The sequence below is a fragment of the Dermacentor variabilis genome, chromosome 7, assembly GCF_050947875.1.
Source record: "Dermacentor variabilis isolate Ectoservices chromosome 7, ASM5094787v1, whole genome shotgun sequence".
Taxonomy (NCBI): domain Eukaryota; kingdom Metazoa; phylum Arthropoda; class Arachnida; order Ixodida; family Ixodidae; genus Dermacentor; species Dermacentor variabilis.
This window is the reverse complement of record NC_134574.1, coordinates 160,187,930-160,206,385: the sequence shown is the minus strand read 5'-3', so window position 1 is coordinate 160,206,385 and position 18,456 is coordinate 160,187,930. Positions and strand designations below refer to the sequence as shown.

General features: G+C 42.1%; 3 protein-coding genes across 4 annotated transcripts; 1 reads left to right on the top strand and 2 right to left on the bottom strand.

The window, feature by feature from the left end:
• Positions 1 to 99: 99 nt before the first annotated feature.
• LOC142588313 (uncharacterized) lies at positions 100 to 1,874 on the bottom strand. The gene is made up of 2 exons (XM_075699915.1): positions 1,569 to 1,874; positions 100 to 1,495 (listed from the first exon to the last, which is right to left on the bottom strand). The coding sequence occupies exons 1-2, from the start codon at positions 1,775 to 1,777 to the stop codon at positions 1,159 to 1,161; spliced, it is 546 nt and encodes a 181-aa protein (XP_075556030.1). The 5' UTR covers positions 1,778 to 1,874; the 3' UTR covers positions 100 to 1,158.
• An 18-nt stretch (positions 1,875 to 1,892) lies between these two features.
• Positions 1,893 to 6,298, top strand: LOC142588310 (uncharacterized). Its single transcript, XM_075699910.1, has 7 exons — positions 1,893 to 2,006; positions 2,097 to 2,133; positions 2,197 to 2,281; positions 2,370 to 2,525; positions 2,608 to 2,804; positions 2,874 to 3,103; positions 5,924 to 6,298. The coding sequence occupies exons 1-7, from the start codon at positions 1,945 to 1,947 to the stop codon at positions 5,967 to 5,969; spliced, it is 813 nt and encodes a 270-aa protein (XP_075556025.1). The 5' UTR covers positions 1,893 to 1,944; the 3' UTR covers positions 5,970 to 6,298.
• A 1,564-nt stretch (positions 6,299 to 7,862) lies between these two features.
• Positions 7,863 to 18,453, bottom strand: PIG-H (Phosphatidylinositol glycan anchor biosynthesis class H). Of its 2 annotated transcripts, XM_075699912.1 has the most exons (6): positions 18,046 to 18,453; positions 17,756 to 17,834; positions 17,554 to 17,681; positions 15,979 to 16,056; positions 11,138 to 11,238; positions 7,863 to 9,778 (listed from the first exon to the last, which is right to left on the bottom strand). In XM_075699912.1, exons 1-6 carry the CDS (start codon positions 18,304 to 18,306, stop codon positions 9,751 to 9,753), a joined length of 675 nt encoding a protein of 224 aa, XP_075556027.1. In that variant the 5' UTR covers positions 18,307 to 18,453; the 3' UTR covers positions 7,863 to 9,750. The 2 variants fall into 2 exon arrangements, with proteins under 2 accessions (XP_075556027.1, XP_075556028.1); XM_075699913.1 differs by lacking the exon at positions 11,138 to 11,238 and having other exon boundaries at positions 18,046 to 18,448.
• Between the last annotated feature and the right edge of the window lie 3 nt (positions 18,454 to 18,456).

Genomic DNA, 18,456 nt, shown 5'->3' with positions numbered 1-18,456 from the left:
TGGATTGAGGAAGCCATGACGAGCTTCACAACAGCTTCGGGGCATAATTGATGCCAGTGCTAATACATAACTATGTAGAAAAACACGCATACACGAATCTCAGGCACTATAAACTACTTTATTCGACAGGCAGTGAAATGCTGATATACATTTGTGCACATACTACTGCCACATCAGGAAATGTGCACAGTAAGATCAGAGCAGCCAGAGACAGTGATTCAAGTTCTATATGCAGATGATGAGCCAAAATTTAAAAAAAAATAATAATAAAAAATAATAATAATGGTGCAAACAGGTACAGAGTGGCTGTCATGTTCTCTGTTCCCAAAAGAGTGATAAACATTGTCCTCGCATCACAAAAGAGTTTCAAAGATAAGGTGCCAAGTGATGCACACTGTAGCTTCTGTGCAGTACACTAGTGAAGTGGCTTATAGGGCAAACTCATTACTGCATTAATTACACGAATGAGGGAGCATGCTAATAACCTGATGGACTTGGCTGCACATCTTTCTGCACACTGCAAATCCTGCCCTTGCCAATGTAAATTTCATGTGAGGATACCGGGTGCAAGCAAAGATAGAAGACCACAGCAACATTAGGAAGCATCTCATGTTAAAGAAAAAAGTAATGCATTTTTAAACAGACTTCCACTGTGTGTTGCATAATGTGGAGCGCAGCTTCTTAAAAACCGATTTTTCGAGTTTTTCACAAATGTGCTATGCACCCTTCCTGATGTGGCTGTGGCATGTCTGCATTGGGAAACATATACAATGTGATCTTGCTGCCTCTCGAATGAAGTAGTAGTTAGTAGCTGCCTGTGATGTGTGTGTTTTATTTTTTTACACGGCTGCGTCTTTGCCACTGCACTATGTCCTTAAGTAAGCACCAACCAGCCAAACATGTCCTCCCAGCTCTAAACAAAAAACATATGCAGCTTGTCTCACTGGCTCAATAACTCACACGCGCAAGCGAGTGGCATTCTCTTAGGGTGCATGCGGTTTAAGCAAGGCTAACTTGATCTTGCGCTGAAGCCGGAGGTGACGTGCACATAGATCTGACAGATAAAGGATTGACGACTGACACGGGGCCAAGAAAGCTAGCTTAAAGGAGCCACCCTAAAGGTCTACTTAGTTGAGGCAATTCGTATGCCTGCATCAGTCAGTCGAAATCAATACCCCTGCTCGTCGGGATTTTTCTACTTCTGGGGTTTAGTAGGCTCATGCCTTCCTTCTCCACGGGTGCAGATTCCTTGCGAGACTTGCTCCTCTTAGCTGACGCGACCGCAACCATGGTGTCATTATCGACAGAGTCCACAAGAGTCTTGAGATCGCCGGCATCGGCGACGGCCACTAGCAGGTCAAGACGTTCTAGCGCCGCACTCGCACTAGTAGCCTTCTTGAACTCGAGCTCGTAGGTTTTCCCAGGAGGAAGGAGTGTAACTGACAGTTCATCCGTGTCATCACAAGTTTCGAGTCTGCAGTTGCCGATACGCCTTCTGCAAAGATTAGCGTGTACAATACTAACGGTTATCCGCTACAAACATTTTCTTCTTTTGTTTGCACACTTACATTAAATGCTTAACGTTTTCTTCGCGACGGGAGTTAAGCGATCCGCACGACTCCTCGAAGCTTGTCGATGCTTTCCAAATGCTGTTGCCATCTGTTATGGATAAGTTAAGCTTAGACAGCCTTGCGTCATTCTCCTCTGCTAACAAAACGAGAAAGAAACGGCCCTTAGAGTCGTCGAACACTTTACTGTGTTTCAAAAAACGGGACATAGTGCCGATGTTTTGCGCTAGACAGCCAACTTGCAGTCAGCGCTTTGCTGGCTTCATATGCATTCCTATCGGTTGCGGTTGGCTTCTGAATGGCTATACTACGATACTGCGGCGCCACTACTGCAGTTGGCTAGTCAAACAAGCAGACGACGCAGATCAAGCGAAACATGGCCCCTCGGTACAAACTATGTTGGCATGGGAAGTTCGTGTACAAGTTCATACTTGAATGGTGAGATGCAATGTGCGAAGGACATTGTCACCCTAGCACTGGCTAAGGTGCCTGACCCTAACCAGAAATTATTTTTTACTGCTGATACAGGCCTCCCGGTAGCATCAACGTGCTAAACCACGAAGAGGTAGTCTTTTCAGTCGCCTGTCTCACCTGCTCATTTACTGACAGTTCTTTTTTCGTTCCACAGGGAATTATTACGACAGTAGTAGAGGCCGTAACTAAGGGAGACTATCCTCGGAAGCTTTCCAATGGAGAGTACATCGCCGACATTGGTATCCTTTTCTATAAATTAAGCACTACATTTTGCATGTGTTTCCGCCGCCGCTTAGTGCGCGTAAGCCCTTAACGTGTTCTGCGCAGAACCTCGTGAATGGAAGATGAGTGGTCAAATGGTCCTTGAAAAAGACGGTGCAAAGTACGAATTGTACCATCATGAATTTCATCTGCGTGTCCAGAGAAATAGTGTCGCCCCGCACTCGGCAGACTGCATCCGTGATCGCAACACTGACGAAGGCTGTAAATTTCACTACTCATATATTTTTCATTCTTTTCATTGGTGGTGAATTGCTCTTCGCCTCGAATTCATTTATTTTCACAGGTAGCTCAACTAGTGGGACTTCCTTGCCGCCAGTGAAGCAAAAGTGGCCATCGCATAAAGAGAAACGCAAGATCAGGCTTCCTGCAGTGTACCGCCACAGGAATTGCTCGGCGTCACGCGCTGTGGTACACAGAGGATACAGCCGTGACCTGGAGCGCGCACTGCCACTTTCAGTGCAGGACTGCCTGCGTTATGTGGTAAACCTGTGACACTTTTCATGTCTGGGCAGAGTGTAATTAACACACATTTTTTTTTTTCCCTTTCAGACGCCCAAAGATTCCAGGCACAAACTTGCTGTGAAGCAATACTACATACCTGACATGATCTATCGAGCACTTCAGCAATATGCAAATACCTCAGATACCCAAAATGGCAACAGTGCTATTATCTTCCTCGACGACAGCGTATCCCTGAGAGAGAGTGGGCCAAAGGCCATTCAGTTTGGCCAGAACAATGATCCAACAGCAAGCACTGGATTGTTTCAAAGCCTAAGAAGGTGATTTCACATAGTACAAAGCTGCATTGTTGTGTATAACTCACGAGTGGATCACTGGCTACATTATGTAAAACAGACAACAATGCAAAGCTGCCTTCCTAAAAATTTGAATGTTTCATGCCCCCTCCCCCCCCCCCCACGGAACACAATTACAAAACATTTAAGTGACAGCAAAACTCAGCATGCACATACAGTGAGATAAAAGCACAACCACCATGGTAACTAATTGGAACAACATTTAATACAAATCTACAGTCAACATTTGGTCAGGTACCCACGACACTGATGATTTACTATTTGCATTTTATCATTGAAAACAAAACAATAAAATACAAAATAATATCACTAGTACTAATACTCATGTAACATATTTTCATTGTTGACATAAAACCTGAGATACAATCTATTAACGTCTTTTGTATTCATGCATAAAAAAAAAGTCTGTAACAGGAGCAATCTTTGCGACAGGCCACAGAGATGCAAATCCAGAGTGATTGCATAAAAATAAATAAAACACACACAACTTATTTTGCAGTTGCTCACAGAATGCATGTTAGGGTGCATACTTTTGAAAACACTTTCTGATGCACCATGCCGCAGCACGTTCCACGACGCAGCTAAAAAAAATTATCTCGGGAATGCCTCAAAAGTCGCTCAAGCCCACAATGTCACATCATGATGTGGGCCTAAGTGGCAAAACAAAGAGTGCTCATATTCCATCCATTGTGATTCCTGCCTAGTTGCACAAACAAATGAGTACCACACAACACAAAAAAGAAAAAGTGTTGAGAACAAAGTAGCAATCCTGTCAAAGTGATTCATCCAGATGTGAGAAACAGCATTACCAGGATGAAAGGGGAGCAACATACAGTGTTAACCAATTTTAAGAGCTGCAGCCCAACTTGCTGAAGACACTCTTACAGACATGAAAAACATGCCTTCTTTGCGACACCCCCAGTCACGTTCGCCAGCTGGTTCATTATGACAAAATAAAAGCTAGTCTCTTGAGTACATATATTCCACGATATAAAGGATTTAACACGGACGCTGTATTTGGCGAGAATGCTTTTCTTCTCATTATATTCTTTCCATGCCACTGAGTGGCTATCGCTGCAATAGCAGGGCTGCTGATTCAAGTGATCTAATGAAGGCCAAAAAATTGTTACAGAGAAAGGTTCCAGGCCTTTTAGTGCCTTGTATTTCTTTATAATATGGGTGTTGGGTACATTTCAACAGTATTTGTTTGCAACATTCAAAATATAAATGCTATATATATATATATATATATATATATATATATATATATATATATATATATATATATATATATATATAGGGGTTTTCTTCAAAGTTCAGCACGCTGGACCCGACGTAAAATACGCAGGAAAGAGACGACGAACTTTTTGGGAGACTTCTTTTTCTTACTTAACGTTTTCGGCTGGTGGACCAGCCTTCGTCAGAGTACAGTAACGCATGGACAACACATACACAGCTTTAAAGGCACCGTATCACGAGCATATATATATATATATATATATATATATATATATATATATAAAGCAGCCCACACTTCAAATGAAATAGAATTAAAATTTTCTTGCACTGAAAATTATTTGGCTGATAAAAGAATTTTGCATTTTGAATTAATCTGAAGTTCTCCAGTGTGATTTTGGGACATTATGACAAGTGGACCAATTGAATGACTCATCATTAAATATATCAGTAAACACATTGATCAGCTGTCCTAGCTGAAATGAGCATATACTAGTACTTGCATTCTACTTTTCTGCAAATGCCATTCCATTTGAGTTTAATTTCTAATCCAATCCTACAAAACAATCATTCAGTGGTACTCATGAGAACAAACAATGTAGCCCATTGCTCAAGAAATTTTCAGAAAACAAAAAAATTATGGCAGAACCCATCTTACGATGAATGCGATTAGCATTGAGGCAATGTAGCTACACACAGTATTGCCAATGCTGAAACGTGTAGGCAGCTGGGCTTCTATCTCGCACTTCACACTGTACACACTGCCCCATGTAGCAGTGCCGCTGTGAATTCCATGCTTAACACGGGTCTACTTTCCCGTGCACAGGAGGAATTTCAAATGATCTTTTTCATTGGAGAGGCACGTATGTAGTGGCACACCCAGTCACCCAAGTTGGCACACAGAGGTTCGTTAAAGGGCAGCACATTAAAGCAGCATTAAAGGGTGCTCAAGGTAGGCATCAAAGATGCTCGTTGAACTATACGGACCCCGTAAAAAGTGCCAAGTACTCAGTGACTCAAGTCAGTGTCAAAGAAGTTCATTAAAAAGCGGCACTCAGTGACCCAAGTTGGTTCAACAGTTGGTTTTGAACCCTGTTCTCTCAGCAAAGCAGCTAGATGTGGTACCCATTATTAGACCATGGACCCAAGTGACTCAAGTTTGCAGGCAAATGGTCAGACGCATATAGATAGCTAGACAGGCAGTCAGACCCTGAAATGTTCATGCCTTAAGAATGCTAATCGCATTAAAACAAAATGAAAATCTGTGGAGCAACAGCTTAAAGTTACCTCATGCAGTAGGAGTGCAGGCTGTGAAAGGAGGTGAATATAATGTGCGCAGGCCTGTTGATACATCTTCGCCTTTACAGCTTGCAGGTACAAGCTGTTAACAAAGTTTTGCTTTTTCATTGTTCTTGAGTCCACAAAACTTATGTTATTGATTACATATTCAGTCTTATGTTTGCAACTGTACTTGTTAAGTACGAGCCTTTCTAAGATCTTTGCATATAATACAGTAAGTGCCATGGTCTTTTACTCCTCTTTTTTCAGGGGTGTTGCAACAGTTCTTGACAAGATGTCCAAGTGGATGGCATGAAGAGTCACAAAACATTCATTAAGCAGACAAGGGTTGCGCAGTTCTGCAAGAGTTTCAAAATAAAAAGCAAAACTGAATATCTTTCAAAAATTTCACCTCATTTACATCACAGAAGACAAACCAGCATCTAAACAGGTGGGCAACTCTACAGAATCTAACACTTCACATCAAAATGTACTGTGAGCCTACCAGGCAGTACTATAAATTAAAATACTGATCATGAGGTCAGAAGTAATGTCCTGGCAAAATACATACACAAGTGTCTTCTAAGTTATGGCGTTCCCTAATGCGGGGTGCCTACAGAAGCACAAAAGCGAACACTGTTAAGATGGGGCAGTGAAAAGATGGACAGAACAATGCATTGTCCTGTCGATATTTTGTGGTGTCCTGTCTCTCTTATTTTTCACTTCTGTGTAACCCATGCACAAAATTGCTGAAGTAGTTACTATTCTGAGGTTCCCACATAAAGCGAGTCTTCAACAATAACAGTATACACACAATACTTAAAGAAAAGAAAACAACAGGTTTAGGAGGCATGCCATAGTGGGGGACTCCAATGAAATACTTAATTAGCTCAAACTGATAAAGTGTACTTTGAAAACACCCATTTTTAAAGTTAAGTTCCCGGTAATAGGTTGATTATTACAAAATAAAATAAAGGTCAAAGTTCCCTTTCTTTCTTTATTTTTTTTTTTTGTAAGTGTGCATCGAAACCCCAACATCTGTACGCCAGTGTGACGTTATGGATTTCAAGCTATCATCGTGAGTAGCAAAAGTCCTCGAGTATTGCTAAGTTCAGTCTTTGGCTCTTTTAGAACATAATGTTGTCCAAGTTTACCGAAAAAGGTAAACTGGGGCTTAGCAGGTGCCATCCAAATCCATAGTGCCATACCTAACCGATGCGGGAACTCGAAGGCAGCGTCGCCACTCATAAGAGTATGCGTTTGGGCTGGTTGGTTCATGATTACGAGCAGTAAACAGCACTAAACATCGCTGAAAGCCTCGCAACAAGCCTTAAAAGAAAGCAATCACAGCTGCTCAATCTGAGAATCGCTCACGGCAAATGGTTGCGGTTATGCCATATGTGCACCAAGGTGTGCATAATCTCAAAAAAGTTGTCAGCAAGGCAAGCATTAGGTTGCCTGTTCACTGCCAGAAATAAGTTAGGGAGCCTGTGTCATCAAGTCAATTAGGTGACCGAGAACAACAAAAAAAGTTGTAAAAAGCAGCACAGGCAGAGGTTCGTTGTTGACGGTTGTGACAGGGTCGTTTATAAGACTCCTCTTTCATGCAAGTGTTTCTATATCAGTAAAATGGGTCGGTGCATCAATGACCCCATGCGCGAACACTCAAACAAAGTTCAAAAACGAGCTAGAGACAGTCAATTATCACTGCATTGCAATGAATGTGGCTGCAAGCCGTCTTTTAGAGATGTGAACTATCTGTCAAAATACCGCAATGACGGCCCGCACACGTCTTATTTCCGAAGCTTTCCACATTCATGTTAGTGGCGAAGCATGTGTAAGCCTTCCCTCTATTTCTCTCCTTCCGAAGGAGATTGCCTTACTATCGCATCAATTGCAATTTTCGCCTCTGTGCATGCTGAATTCTGTTGATTCTGTGCTATGAGATAGCAGTATTGTACATATATGCTGACTGAAAGAATAAAGATACTTGGTTGTTAGTCAGTGCTGTGGTCTGTATCCCTCTCTTCGTCCTGTTGTTTAGTGCTGTTTACTGCTAACCACTCATCTCTTGTTTTTGTGTCTTTTCTGGTTTACCAAGCCTCCCCTAATGGTAAGAGTGACATTCTTGGTATTGTAGAAGCGTTTTTCATTAATACAGGTGAAGTTATTTTTGTTCTCTTTTGTGTCCCTTCAACGTCCACTTAAATCCAAGTACAAGAGCGTTTTATTTTTTTCTTTCCCCTATCAAAATGCGGCCAAGGCTGAACGTGCAACAATGAGCTCAGCAGCATGTCATAACCAGCTACTTCAACGGGTCCATAACAATCCTACGACTTGAGTCATCTCTTGGAATAGAACAAGTGCACAATTGATTTTCAGGAGAATTACCGCATTTGCTCAATTTGTACGTGCTGTTTTTTTAATAAAAAATTCACTAGAGTATGACATGCATGTTAGAATTGAGAAACCAAAACTGCATTTAGTGGGGCCAAAGCAACACCCTCAAATCTCGGATCCAACTTCCAATTTCAAAGGAAGGTGTGAGTGCTGGAAGTTTGTGCATCATCAATGGACACCCATCCATAGCTGATGTCTAAATAGCACATCGAATGACTTCAGGGTTGAGCTCTAAATATTATTTTTTGAAATGAGAACAAATTGGTATTCCTCTCTCTTAAGATGAAACTAGGGTGAAATCAAGCATATTGCATTTCACATTTTTTGTAAATATGTAAATCGGTGTGTAGTTACAATCAAGAGCATTGCACTTTCCATTTCTGGCCATGAAAGATCGAGCGCACATTATTATTAAGTAAATATGGTATCTACCATCCTATCCAGACTTAAGTGCTTGCCTGTAGTGATCATTTGAAAACTTTAATAAAGTAGTGATTTTTTCCTTCTTTGGGTTGCCTTGCTTACAATCATTCGTCATACCCACCACTGTGGCTCTGCTATGGCAGATATGACGTTCAGTCATGAACGCAAGGCTGCAGGTTCAAATCTTGGCTGCAAAGGATGAAGGCAGAATGGAAGAATATTTGTGTATTTAGATTTATACGCACATTAAAGATCTCCAAGTGGTTATGATGGATCCAGAGGCCCCTGCTATGGCATGCCTACATTTATTATCATTAATTATGATAATTCATGATAATTACTTATCATGAATTTCGAGGTTAAGTCCACCAATTCACAACAGTTAGCTTATAATGAACTTTTACAATGTGCTTTTAGTTCTTCAAAATGGTGAACCTAAGGAGACACACAGCAGCATCACATGACAGGTTATGAGGTGCAGTGTGGTTACCATGCTGTGTACAAGACACAAATGTGCAAGCTGTGGTCTCAAGAGCTGTACAGAATGTGAAGTGAGGTGTCCCCATTATCAAAGACTGCCCAATCTGCTATCACAAATGTCTACACAGGGTTGCAAATTAATGCGTTCAGGAAATGAAACCATTCAGTAAAAAAAAGGAAGATGAAGAAAAAGAAAGAGCGAGAGAAAGAAAGCAAGAAGTGAAACTGATGCTTGATAATTTGAGAGTGCGGTTCATGATATGCAACGAGTTATCAGGCAGCAAAGCTAAAATTTCGATGTCAGTAGTTGTTTAAGGTAAGGTAAGTATCAATAGCTGAGTGGCTATTCAAGCTTCCCACTTTTGAAGTGGCACAATGAAGCAGCTTCTTCTGCTACAAGGTGGACAGTACACACACAAGCGATATGTTCCAAGTTTGTACCAGACATGAAAAGCCTGTAAATATCTCCAGTTGATTACATGAAAAACTAGATTAAAAACTTGGCAATTTCACAACTTTAGAAGGATGGGCTTTTTATAAATAAGTAAATAAGAAAGGTGGGACGTCACTGGTCACGAGCGGTATCTAGAGTGGCTACGGTGAACAGTGCCCCCAAAATGGTAAAACGATCAACACATAAGTCAACATGGCAAGTGGTTGCAAGGCGCTGACAGACTTGGTCAGCAGCAGGTTGCCAGCAAAAGGTGATGGCGGCAGTTCCGATTACTGCATGCATGTGCGGCATCACTGTTGCAGGCTCCAAGATGAGTCGTGGATGCCACGGTAAACCATCTTCAGGGCGTCGAGCCTCGGCATGGTGTTCTGTGATATACAAAAGTTAAAGAAAGCAAACCACAAAGACTAAACATCTCATGAGCCCTTAGAGATTAAAGGGCCCCCTACCAGACCACATAGCAAATTTTGGTTATACGCTGGAAGTTGTTACATGCCCTTTAAGGAGTGTTCTACCGCAATAATTTTTCAAATTAGTTTATTAATAGCAGAGATAGAAATATTTGAAGTGCTTATAACCCATGGTTTGAAGAGCCAACATAGACACGTTTGTCTCCTTTTGCACAGCGGACGATTTTGCCTGCTCTGCAAGAGAACAGCTGATTAGTGGTACAAGTCAGTGCTACAGTCATGAGCACTGAGGCAGACTTGAGAGGATAAAAGAACACGATCATAGCGCTGGAACACTGTAGAAAATGACGTAGTTTCATTCTCTGTGTGAGAAACTGCACAATGTGAGAACAAGTAGATGAAATGGAAGTATATCTCTCTTGCTATGATCCAAAGACAAAACCACGCAGACATTTGGTTTGTATGCTTTATTATTTCTCTAAACTTTCATTGGTCTATTGAAGCAACAGAAATAACTGATGTTGCCTTGAATAATTCTCGAAGTCAGATGTCACTGTGACTGACATCACAGCACTTTCATGACTGTAGGCACACTTGTGTGATTGATATAGACTCTTCAACTGCGAGCATGGCGCCCAAGAGGAGAAGGGCAAACAGCATTTAATTTGAAATTTAGGTGTTTTCCCAATGCGTAGGGATGCAATACTTAGCACACACGATCATTAGCGCACTTGTCGGCTCAGAATGGCCAGCCATGTTTTGGGGGCCCTTTAAAGAGTTTCAAATTATCTGCAAATCTATTGCATTTCTGGAATACAAAGTTACCTGAGACGCAAACACAAGCAGCCAGATCGGTGGTGCCACCCGGTGGGGCAGATTGTAAATAAAGGGGGCACAGAGAGCCTCGCACATCAAATCAAGGAAGAACTTGGAGACGGCAGTTCGAAGCAGACTGCAATGTTCATCCCAGGCGATACCTCTGAAGCCAACTATCGAACCAAACTGCAGCGCAGGCGAAGACTAAAAACTAACTTGAAAGAAGCCACAAAACACGATGCCCCACTGCCACGATCCACCTGCCTCTATGAAGTCATACTAAGAATATTACAAACATGCAGCTTTACTGCGATTTTAGCACGTCACAAGACGTGCCCGACCAAGTACCCTGGCACCATATGGACCCACCACCAAACTCCAGCAACCACAGTGCATATCCTCTGGGTATGCCCAATTCATGAATCAAGCCGAGCTGCTTTTATAAGGCAAACCCAACATGCACTAACCGACCTCCAACAAGAGATGGAAGAAGCTGCTCACTGGATACTCAAAGACTCACTCATCAGAGCCAGACAGAATATCTGGCGCAAAGCCTTGCGCACGACGACTATACCCTGCCCAGCAGTATCTTGCAAATGAACCTGGTATAAAGGAAAACACCTTTTGTTACAAAATGCTGAAGTCAACAAGCAAGAGCATGTTGTACGTAGCCAAATAAAGTTTTATTCATTCATTCATTACTATTACAGCAAACAAACCATATTCTACATAAGTGCTGATGTAAAGTGTCGACAGTAACATAATTACTAGTATGCAGGCTTTTATTTTTTTTCTTTGACAAGAACACCTATTTAACATAAAAATATTTCTGTGGCTGAACAAAGCGCCACAAGATGTCACTAACAGTGTTGTTCCTGCTGTTCATGTCTCCAGTCACCAAGTAATACACATTTACAGGTACAAGCTAAAAATCTTTAAGCAAATACTCATTCAGACTAGACTGGTACCAATGTTAGCCGTAAGAATCACATGATTTGCTCAGCGTAATGAAGTAATCTATTAGAGATCAAAATCACAAGCAAAGGCCTTTAGTTCCATTTCTCAACTTGAACAAACTTTCTCTTGACCAAACTGTGGCATCAATAGAAGAAGCAAACAAATGTAGTCATTTGACCAAGTCCCGATAAGCCATATAATGTTTCAGGACTGTGTACATGTTTCTGTGTTATACCGGTGACACACAGCCACTTTTGATCGCGATTGAGCCCTATCCGGATCTAAATTCTCAACTGCAATTGGCTCCCTCCCGCAGATTGAGCAACGAAGCCAATCGCGACCAAGAAATTCAATCTGTATCGGGCTTGGTCATGATCAAAAGAGCGCTGTGCGACATTCGTATTAGACACAGGCTGTGAAGAACAATTCTTGCATGTTATATACAATGCTCAGAAAGCAATTGTCCAAATTGAACTTGGAGCTGTGCATGAATGTGGAGAATGACCACAACTGTTTTTTCATGCTTGCCTGACACTGCAAACTCTCATCAAACCCCTGACTATATGCCAGCAATATTTTGTTGGTATTATATGGACTTCAGCCGCTTTCCTGCAAGAAAGGCCTATACTAATACCTGATTTCTTGAGATCATTGTAAATTAAACATTTTTGAGGTTTTAAGTGCCAAAATCACGATATGATTTTGACCACTTGGGGTTCTTTAACGTGCACACAATGCATGGTACACAGGCATTTTTGCATTTTGCTCACATTGAAATGCAGCCGCTGCAACCAGGGTTCAATCCCGCACCCTCGGGCTACTATGCCACTATGCTAGCACAGTGGGTTCCTTGAGGTCGTCCTGTTCATGCTAGCAGCAATAAAATGAATACATACATATACGCGGTCTTTTTATTTTTCTTTTCTTTTTAAGAGAATTTTTAAAAGGCTGTAACTGAGGTACGTTAGATGGATTGCGCTGTGTTTTGATAGAAGTACATTCTAAGCTTCTTGCAGTTTTTGCCATGTTTCACATTAGGATACATCAAGCGTAAGCATGCAGAAAAGATAAACAAATATTACCCTTGCACCAACACTTATTCTTGTGAGTAGTGGTGCAGCATGCCTGTTTCGGCACAACCCAGACAGATTGGCATGCTCATCATTGCTGTAACAACTCCCACATCTGCTTCTATAGCGTTGGTGAGTGCTTTCACGATTGCATTCAGTCTGGCGCCCCTTGACACAATGCTACGACAATGTGTGCTTATCACAAATAGAGCAATGCTGCAATTATGCTGTGCCACCGCCTTCCACTAAGTGATTCGTGGAAATCCGTTTGTGTTGCAGCATTTCACAATTACGAAGATGTTGAAGTCAAAACGGCAATCCGCAAATTGACAGAATACACAACTAATGAAAGCTGAGAAGCCCAACTCTTTTCCATACAGTTAGCTCCGTTAACCACTTCTCAAGTCGCCTTCTGTTTTCATCCTCGAACTTGCTCGAGTGACCCTTGTCATACCATTTGCTTTTTCACTGAAAGCAGTTTTTTCTTGACACCTTTTCAGGGGAGTGCTTTATTTATGCCACCAGGCAGACCACTAATAAAAGCTTAAAAATTCACAGAGTGAGTTCCAGTGCTTTATGAGACATCACAGCTCTACCTATGCTTAAAAGCATTTTTTAACCATGTCAGTAGAATATGCACATTTCTACTTTGACACTGCTTCGTCCAATTAAAGCAGTGAATGCTGTATAGATGGAGCTCTGCGCAAACATGCTCCAGAATACATGGAGAGTAGCTCACCTCAGTAGTAATGAGTGCCAATGAGGGTGAGGGCTGGCTTTTCTAACAAAACATGCAGTGGCTGTTTGTGTTCGATACATTATATATTAGAGTAGAATGTACGTAGAGTGCACAAGAATTGGTTTTTAGAAACGTTGAAATCAACAAAAATTACGCAGCAGAATGTTCACAGTCCGTGGTTAATATCGCAAGTAAAGAAACTATCACAAGTCAGTCGATTTGTTAGTGTTGCAGTAATATCTCCAACTGCTTCACTGGGTATCAATTCACATGTGCTACAGAGTGCATGTAAAAACAGCAGGATGAATGTTTTATAGAAACAGCACAATAAACATAATTATGTGTATGATGCGACAATGCATTAGATCTGGCTGTCGAGCAGCCATGAGGATGCGTTGCTTGCTGTCATTCGCCTTTATCAGATCTAAGGGGCAAACATGCTTTCGCCACGTCAGAGACTTGAAGGACAAAAAGAAAGCTAAAGAAAGAAAAGGAAGATAACCAGACGAAGAAAAAAAGTTCCAAACGGGAATCGAACCCTGGACTGCAGCATAGCAGGAAGAGATGTTACCGCAATGCCACCGCCTCTTGTGCTATTTATGCGCATTCTACTATAGCCTCTTATTTTATTATGTATTTAATGCCTAGAGCCACTTCTAAATGTCTCTTTCGTTAGAAAGGCGAGCGTTTCACTGCACAAGCACTGATAGCCATCAAAATGCATTACGGCACATACTCCTCCCTCTCGTTTGTTCAGGTTCCTAGCTCACACATGGGACTACAGGAAGGTATGAGTGAATGATAAAGCAGCTCTGTAGATATTTTGACCACTGTATTCCCAAGGTAGTTTGAAGCTTCGTGGAATGTTGTTTCGGAAGAGCGTTTTCCTTATGGAAAACGCTCTTCCGAAACGCTCTTTAAGGCGACAACCTTGATTGTTTGTGTGCACGTCTGATGTAGCTTTCAACACTTCATTCTTGAAATTCCCTCGGGCATGTAGCACAATTCCAACTTCTTGAGCTGGATTACTCTCAGAAGTGGACACTATTTGCGTGAGAAATTAAAATGAATATTTGACTAATTAACAAGATTTGCTAATCAACCTTTAGACTAATTACATTAATGCAGATATAGCAGTTTACGAATTGTAGCTGATGACTTCGAAAGTCATATTCACTTTGAAAGAACTATGGGGATGACACCAGCTTTGAGGTATGCGTTACCAAAAATTGTAGTGAAATGCAGTGGCATTCCAGTAATGTCTTAGCTTTAATGCACAAGAAGGTGTTTTGTTGTAAAGTAAGCAAAACAATGGTGAGTTCTTGCAGCAAGTTTGATGGCGCTTATCTCAAAATTAGTGCATTTCAAAATTCATTTTAAGTGTATGTGTCTTGTGAAGTGGATGTGTGGATGGATGAAGTGGATGTGTCGCAGCAAGTTTACAGAAGGTATTCAGAGACCTGGATTGGGGATAAGAGTTAATGGAGAATACCTTAGTAACTTGCGATTCGCTGATGATATTGCCTTGCTTAGTAACTCACGGGACCAATTGCAATGCATGCTCACTGACCTGGAGAGTCAAAGCAGAAGGGCGGGTCTAAAAAGTAATCTGCAGAAAACTAAAGTAATGTTTAACAGTCTCAGAAGAGAACAGCAGTTTACGATAGGTAGTGAGGCACTGGAAGTGGTAAGGGAATACATCTACTTAGGACAGGTAGTGACTGCGGATCCGGATCATGATACTGAAATAATCAGAAGAATAAGAATGGGCTGGGGTGCATTTGGCAGGCATTCTCAGATCATGAACAGCAGGTTGCCATTATCGCTCAAGAGAAAAGTTTATAACAACTGTGTCTTATCAGTACTCACGTACGGGGCAAAAACCTGAGGCTTAGGAAAAGGGTTCTACTTAAATTGAGGACGATGCAACGAGCTATGGAAAGAAGAATGATAGGTGTAACATTAAGGGATAAGAAAAGAGCAGATTGGGTGAGGGAACAAACGTGAGTTAATGATATCTTAGTTGAAATCAAGAAAAAGAAATGGGCATGGGCAGGACACATAATGAGGAGGGAAGATAACCGATGGTCATTAAGAGTTACGGAATGAATTCCAAGGGAAGGGAAGCGTAGCAGAGGGCGGCAGAAAGTTAGGTGGGCAGATGAGATTAAGAAGTTTGCAGGGACAACATGGCCACAATTAGTACATGACCGGGGTAGTTGGAGAAGTATGGGAGAGGCCTTTGCCCTGTAGTGAGCGTAACCAGGCTGATGATGATGTCTTGTGAAGTCACTGGCTCAAAGTCATATATTGCAATTTGTGTGCTAAGGTAATTGGTTAATAAGCTGAGTAATGACATTTTGCTAATTAGTCTATTATGCATTTTGATTTCAAGTGTAAGTAATGTACGCCTCCTTGAATAATCCAGCTCAATGAGTATATTTGTACTATATGCTGCAGGTGATTTTAAAGAATTCTGCCTAGGGTAAAAAAAAACGAACACCCAGTATGTGGCCTGTGCAAGCAGACACACAATGAAGTAGAGGTCATTCCAAAGACAATGCTTCAACACTTACTTGAAATAAAGGCACCAGGCTGGGAACCTTGGAATCTACGTTGTGGAGCAATATAACCAAGTAAAAGATGACGCTGTGCTGTGTGGATACAAGAGCAAGGCATCAGCAAGCTGCTTTCTTAAAAAGTACAAATGAGAACACCTACTAGCACCGCCTCAGCAGTGAAGGTAAATCTAGCTTCATCACTGACAACTTTCTGTGAAGGTCAGAAATTGCATTACGCAGCATCAATTCTACAGGCAGCTCACCAGTTAAAAAAAGAAAGAGAGAGTAAAAAAAAAGTGCTACCTCTGAAATGGTTGGAATTCGGCTTATTTGAGGGAAAGTCTGCTGCAGGATTGTGCAGCTCTGCGACGAAGAACAAGCAATTATAAAGCATTTCTTCATGCACTGCTCTGAACAACTGCTCAACATGCTGTATGATGCTGACTGGAATGAGTGCAAGTAGCTTCAACAAAGCTTGTGTTGCACTTGTTGCAAACTGAAGCTAATTTCATCATATCTCTACATGTATTCTGCAGCATTTTGGCACAATAAGCCAGCAACAGCCTGGTGTGTTTCTCAAGAGTTTTTGCATGTTGTATGACAGGGTTTCTCACTTTATGGTTCTTGCAGTAAGGTGGAAAGCTGGGCGAATTGTAATTGATGCATCCTTTGGACCAGCGTGTAAAATGATGGCAGCACAAAAAGGGAAGTACACAGGACGAGTGCTGTATGGTTTTAGTTCTTGCCCCTGTATTCATAAACGATGACACCTGGCATGAACATGCCCAGGACGGTCATTGCGTTTCCTTCAGCCCGTTCACGTCAGGCATTATTCTGATCAAGTCAAGGCACAGTTATTAATATGGGAGTTAGACTCCTAAAGGTTCTAAAGAGTTCCTAGAATTATGCAAGAACTGCTCCCAAAGGTGTGTGACAACTCAGCATCGTGTAGATACACCAGGACACATACACTGCTTGCTTCTTAGGTGATGTAACAGTAGTGCACTGCACAGGTGAGGTCCTTTCTCAGCCGACGCTCGCACAGCAAATGCTTAATGTCAACAGAAACATGTGGAACGTTCTAATGCAACACAGCCGACAATGTTTAGTTCAATGTGAAGATTAAAAATGGAAGTAAAGGTTGCTCACATTTCTGCATGCATTGCTGTAGTTGAGCACTGTAAGCTAGTCACCTACAACAGCAGCTATAAATAAAGCATATTTATATTGATGACCCTAGCCTGGTATCTGCTCTTCTTTGCTCCCGTAAAAAAGATAACTGTGCAGTGCTGATAGGAAACAGTGCGCATGCGCAAATTTCTAGCGAAGCCTGCTTAGCCGGCATTATGTTTGTTGCTGTATGAAATTACTAATGAATTACCAAAATCTGGGCTAGTTGGCATGCATTCATCTTAAGAACAAGGCGCCAACAGACAATGCATACCTTGTCTGTTGGCACCTTCTTCGGGAGGTGAATGTCGTCTTGCTCTGAGGATACGATTACTATCGCCTGATTTCAACGCGCTCGATCCAATCAGGCACAAAAGATTGGGCACATTGCATGAAATGTGTGCTTGAATGTGGTAGTACCATGGATATTGCTTCCGAAATCACGACGTCTTCAATGCTTTCGCTGTTGATAAACCGTGACTCCTGCCTGCCAGTCACGAATGTCGTCGTGGTCTGCAGACCTAGCGACCTCATCACCAGGAGCGATTCTGCGGGGAAGACAAGCAGGCAAACGGATTCCTCGATGTCGCACGGATAGGAAGTACAATCTGGCGGAATTTACCTTCTTTCACGCGGCGCCGAAGTTTCACAACCAGGAGTAGACACAACACGATGAGAGACAGACCGAGAATGTCGACTCCCTAGCGAAGAGGTGATACATCAAATTAGGTGAAGGTAACGGCCTAAAACGCAAGGCTGCAGAGCACTGGCGTTAACAGTGAACGTTCTGCGAGACACGCGACTGTTGCTTGTTAGTAGTCGTGCATCAGTAAAGAACGCAAGAAGTAATGCGCTTCCTCTGTCCATGTATTATGCCATGCCAGTTATGGTCAAGATGCAACTTGAACTTACTCTCGTATGGAGCCCGAAGTGGAGAAAACATAGGAGAAAAACAGGCGTTAAGACAAGCCATCGTTTAGTGTTGAAGGTTCGGTGTCGAAATATATATTCCTGGACTAAGTTTTTGCCGTAATTAATGGCACAAAAGTCCAGCGGCTCGCCCCTGACATTTTCGCACGGGAATATCGACGATGACCCGACTGCATTGCCGTTGACGGCCGGTTTTGCCGTCGCAGATTTTCTGCCGGCCTTGCCTCTTATGCCGTGAGTCATCCTTGCAGATTACATTAAGGTGTGCGAACGCGGCGAGCAAATCATCATAAGGTGACCAAACCATTTAAACAGCAAAGCAGTCAGGGCTGCTACAGGACGCCGCCATCTTTGCTGCCTTGAATGCGGTGAGGCTAATACGCCAGTTCCATT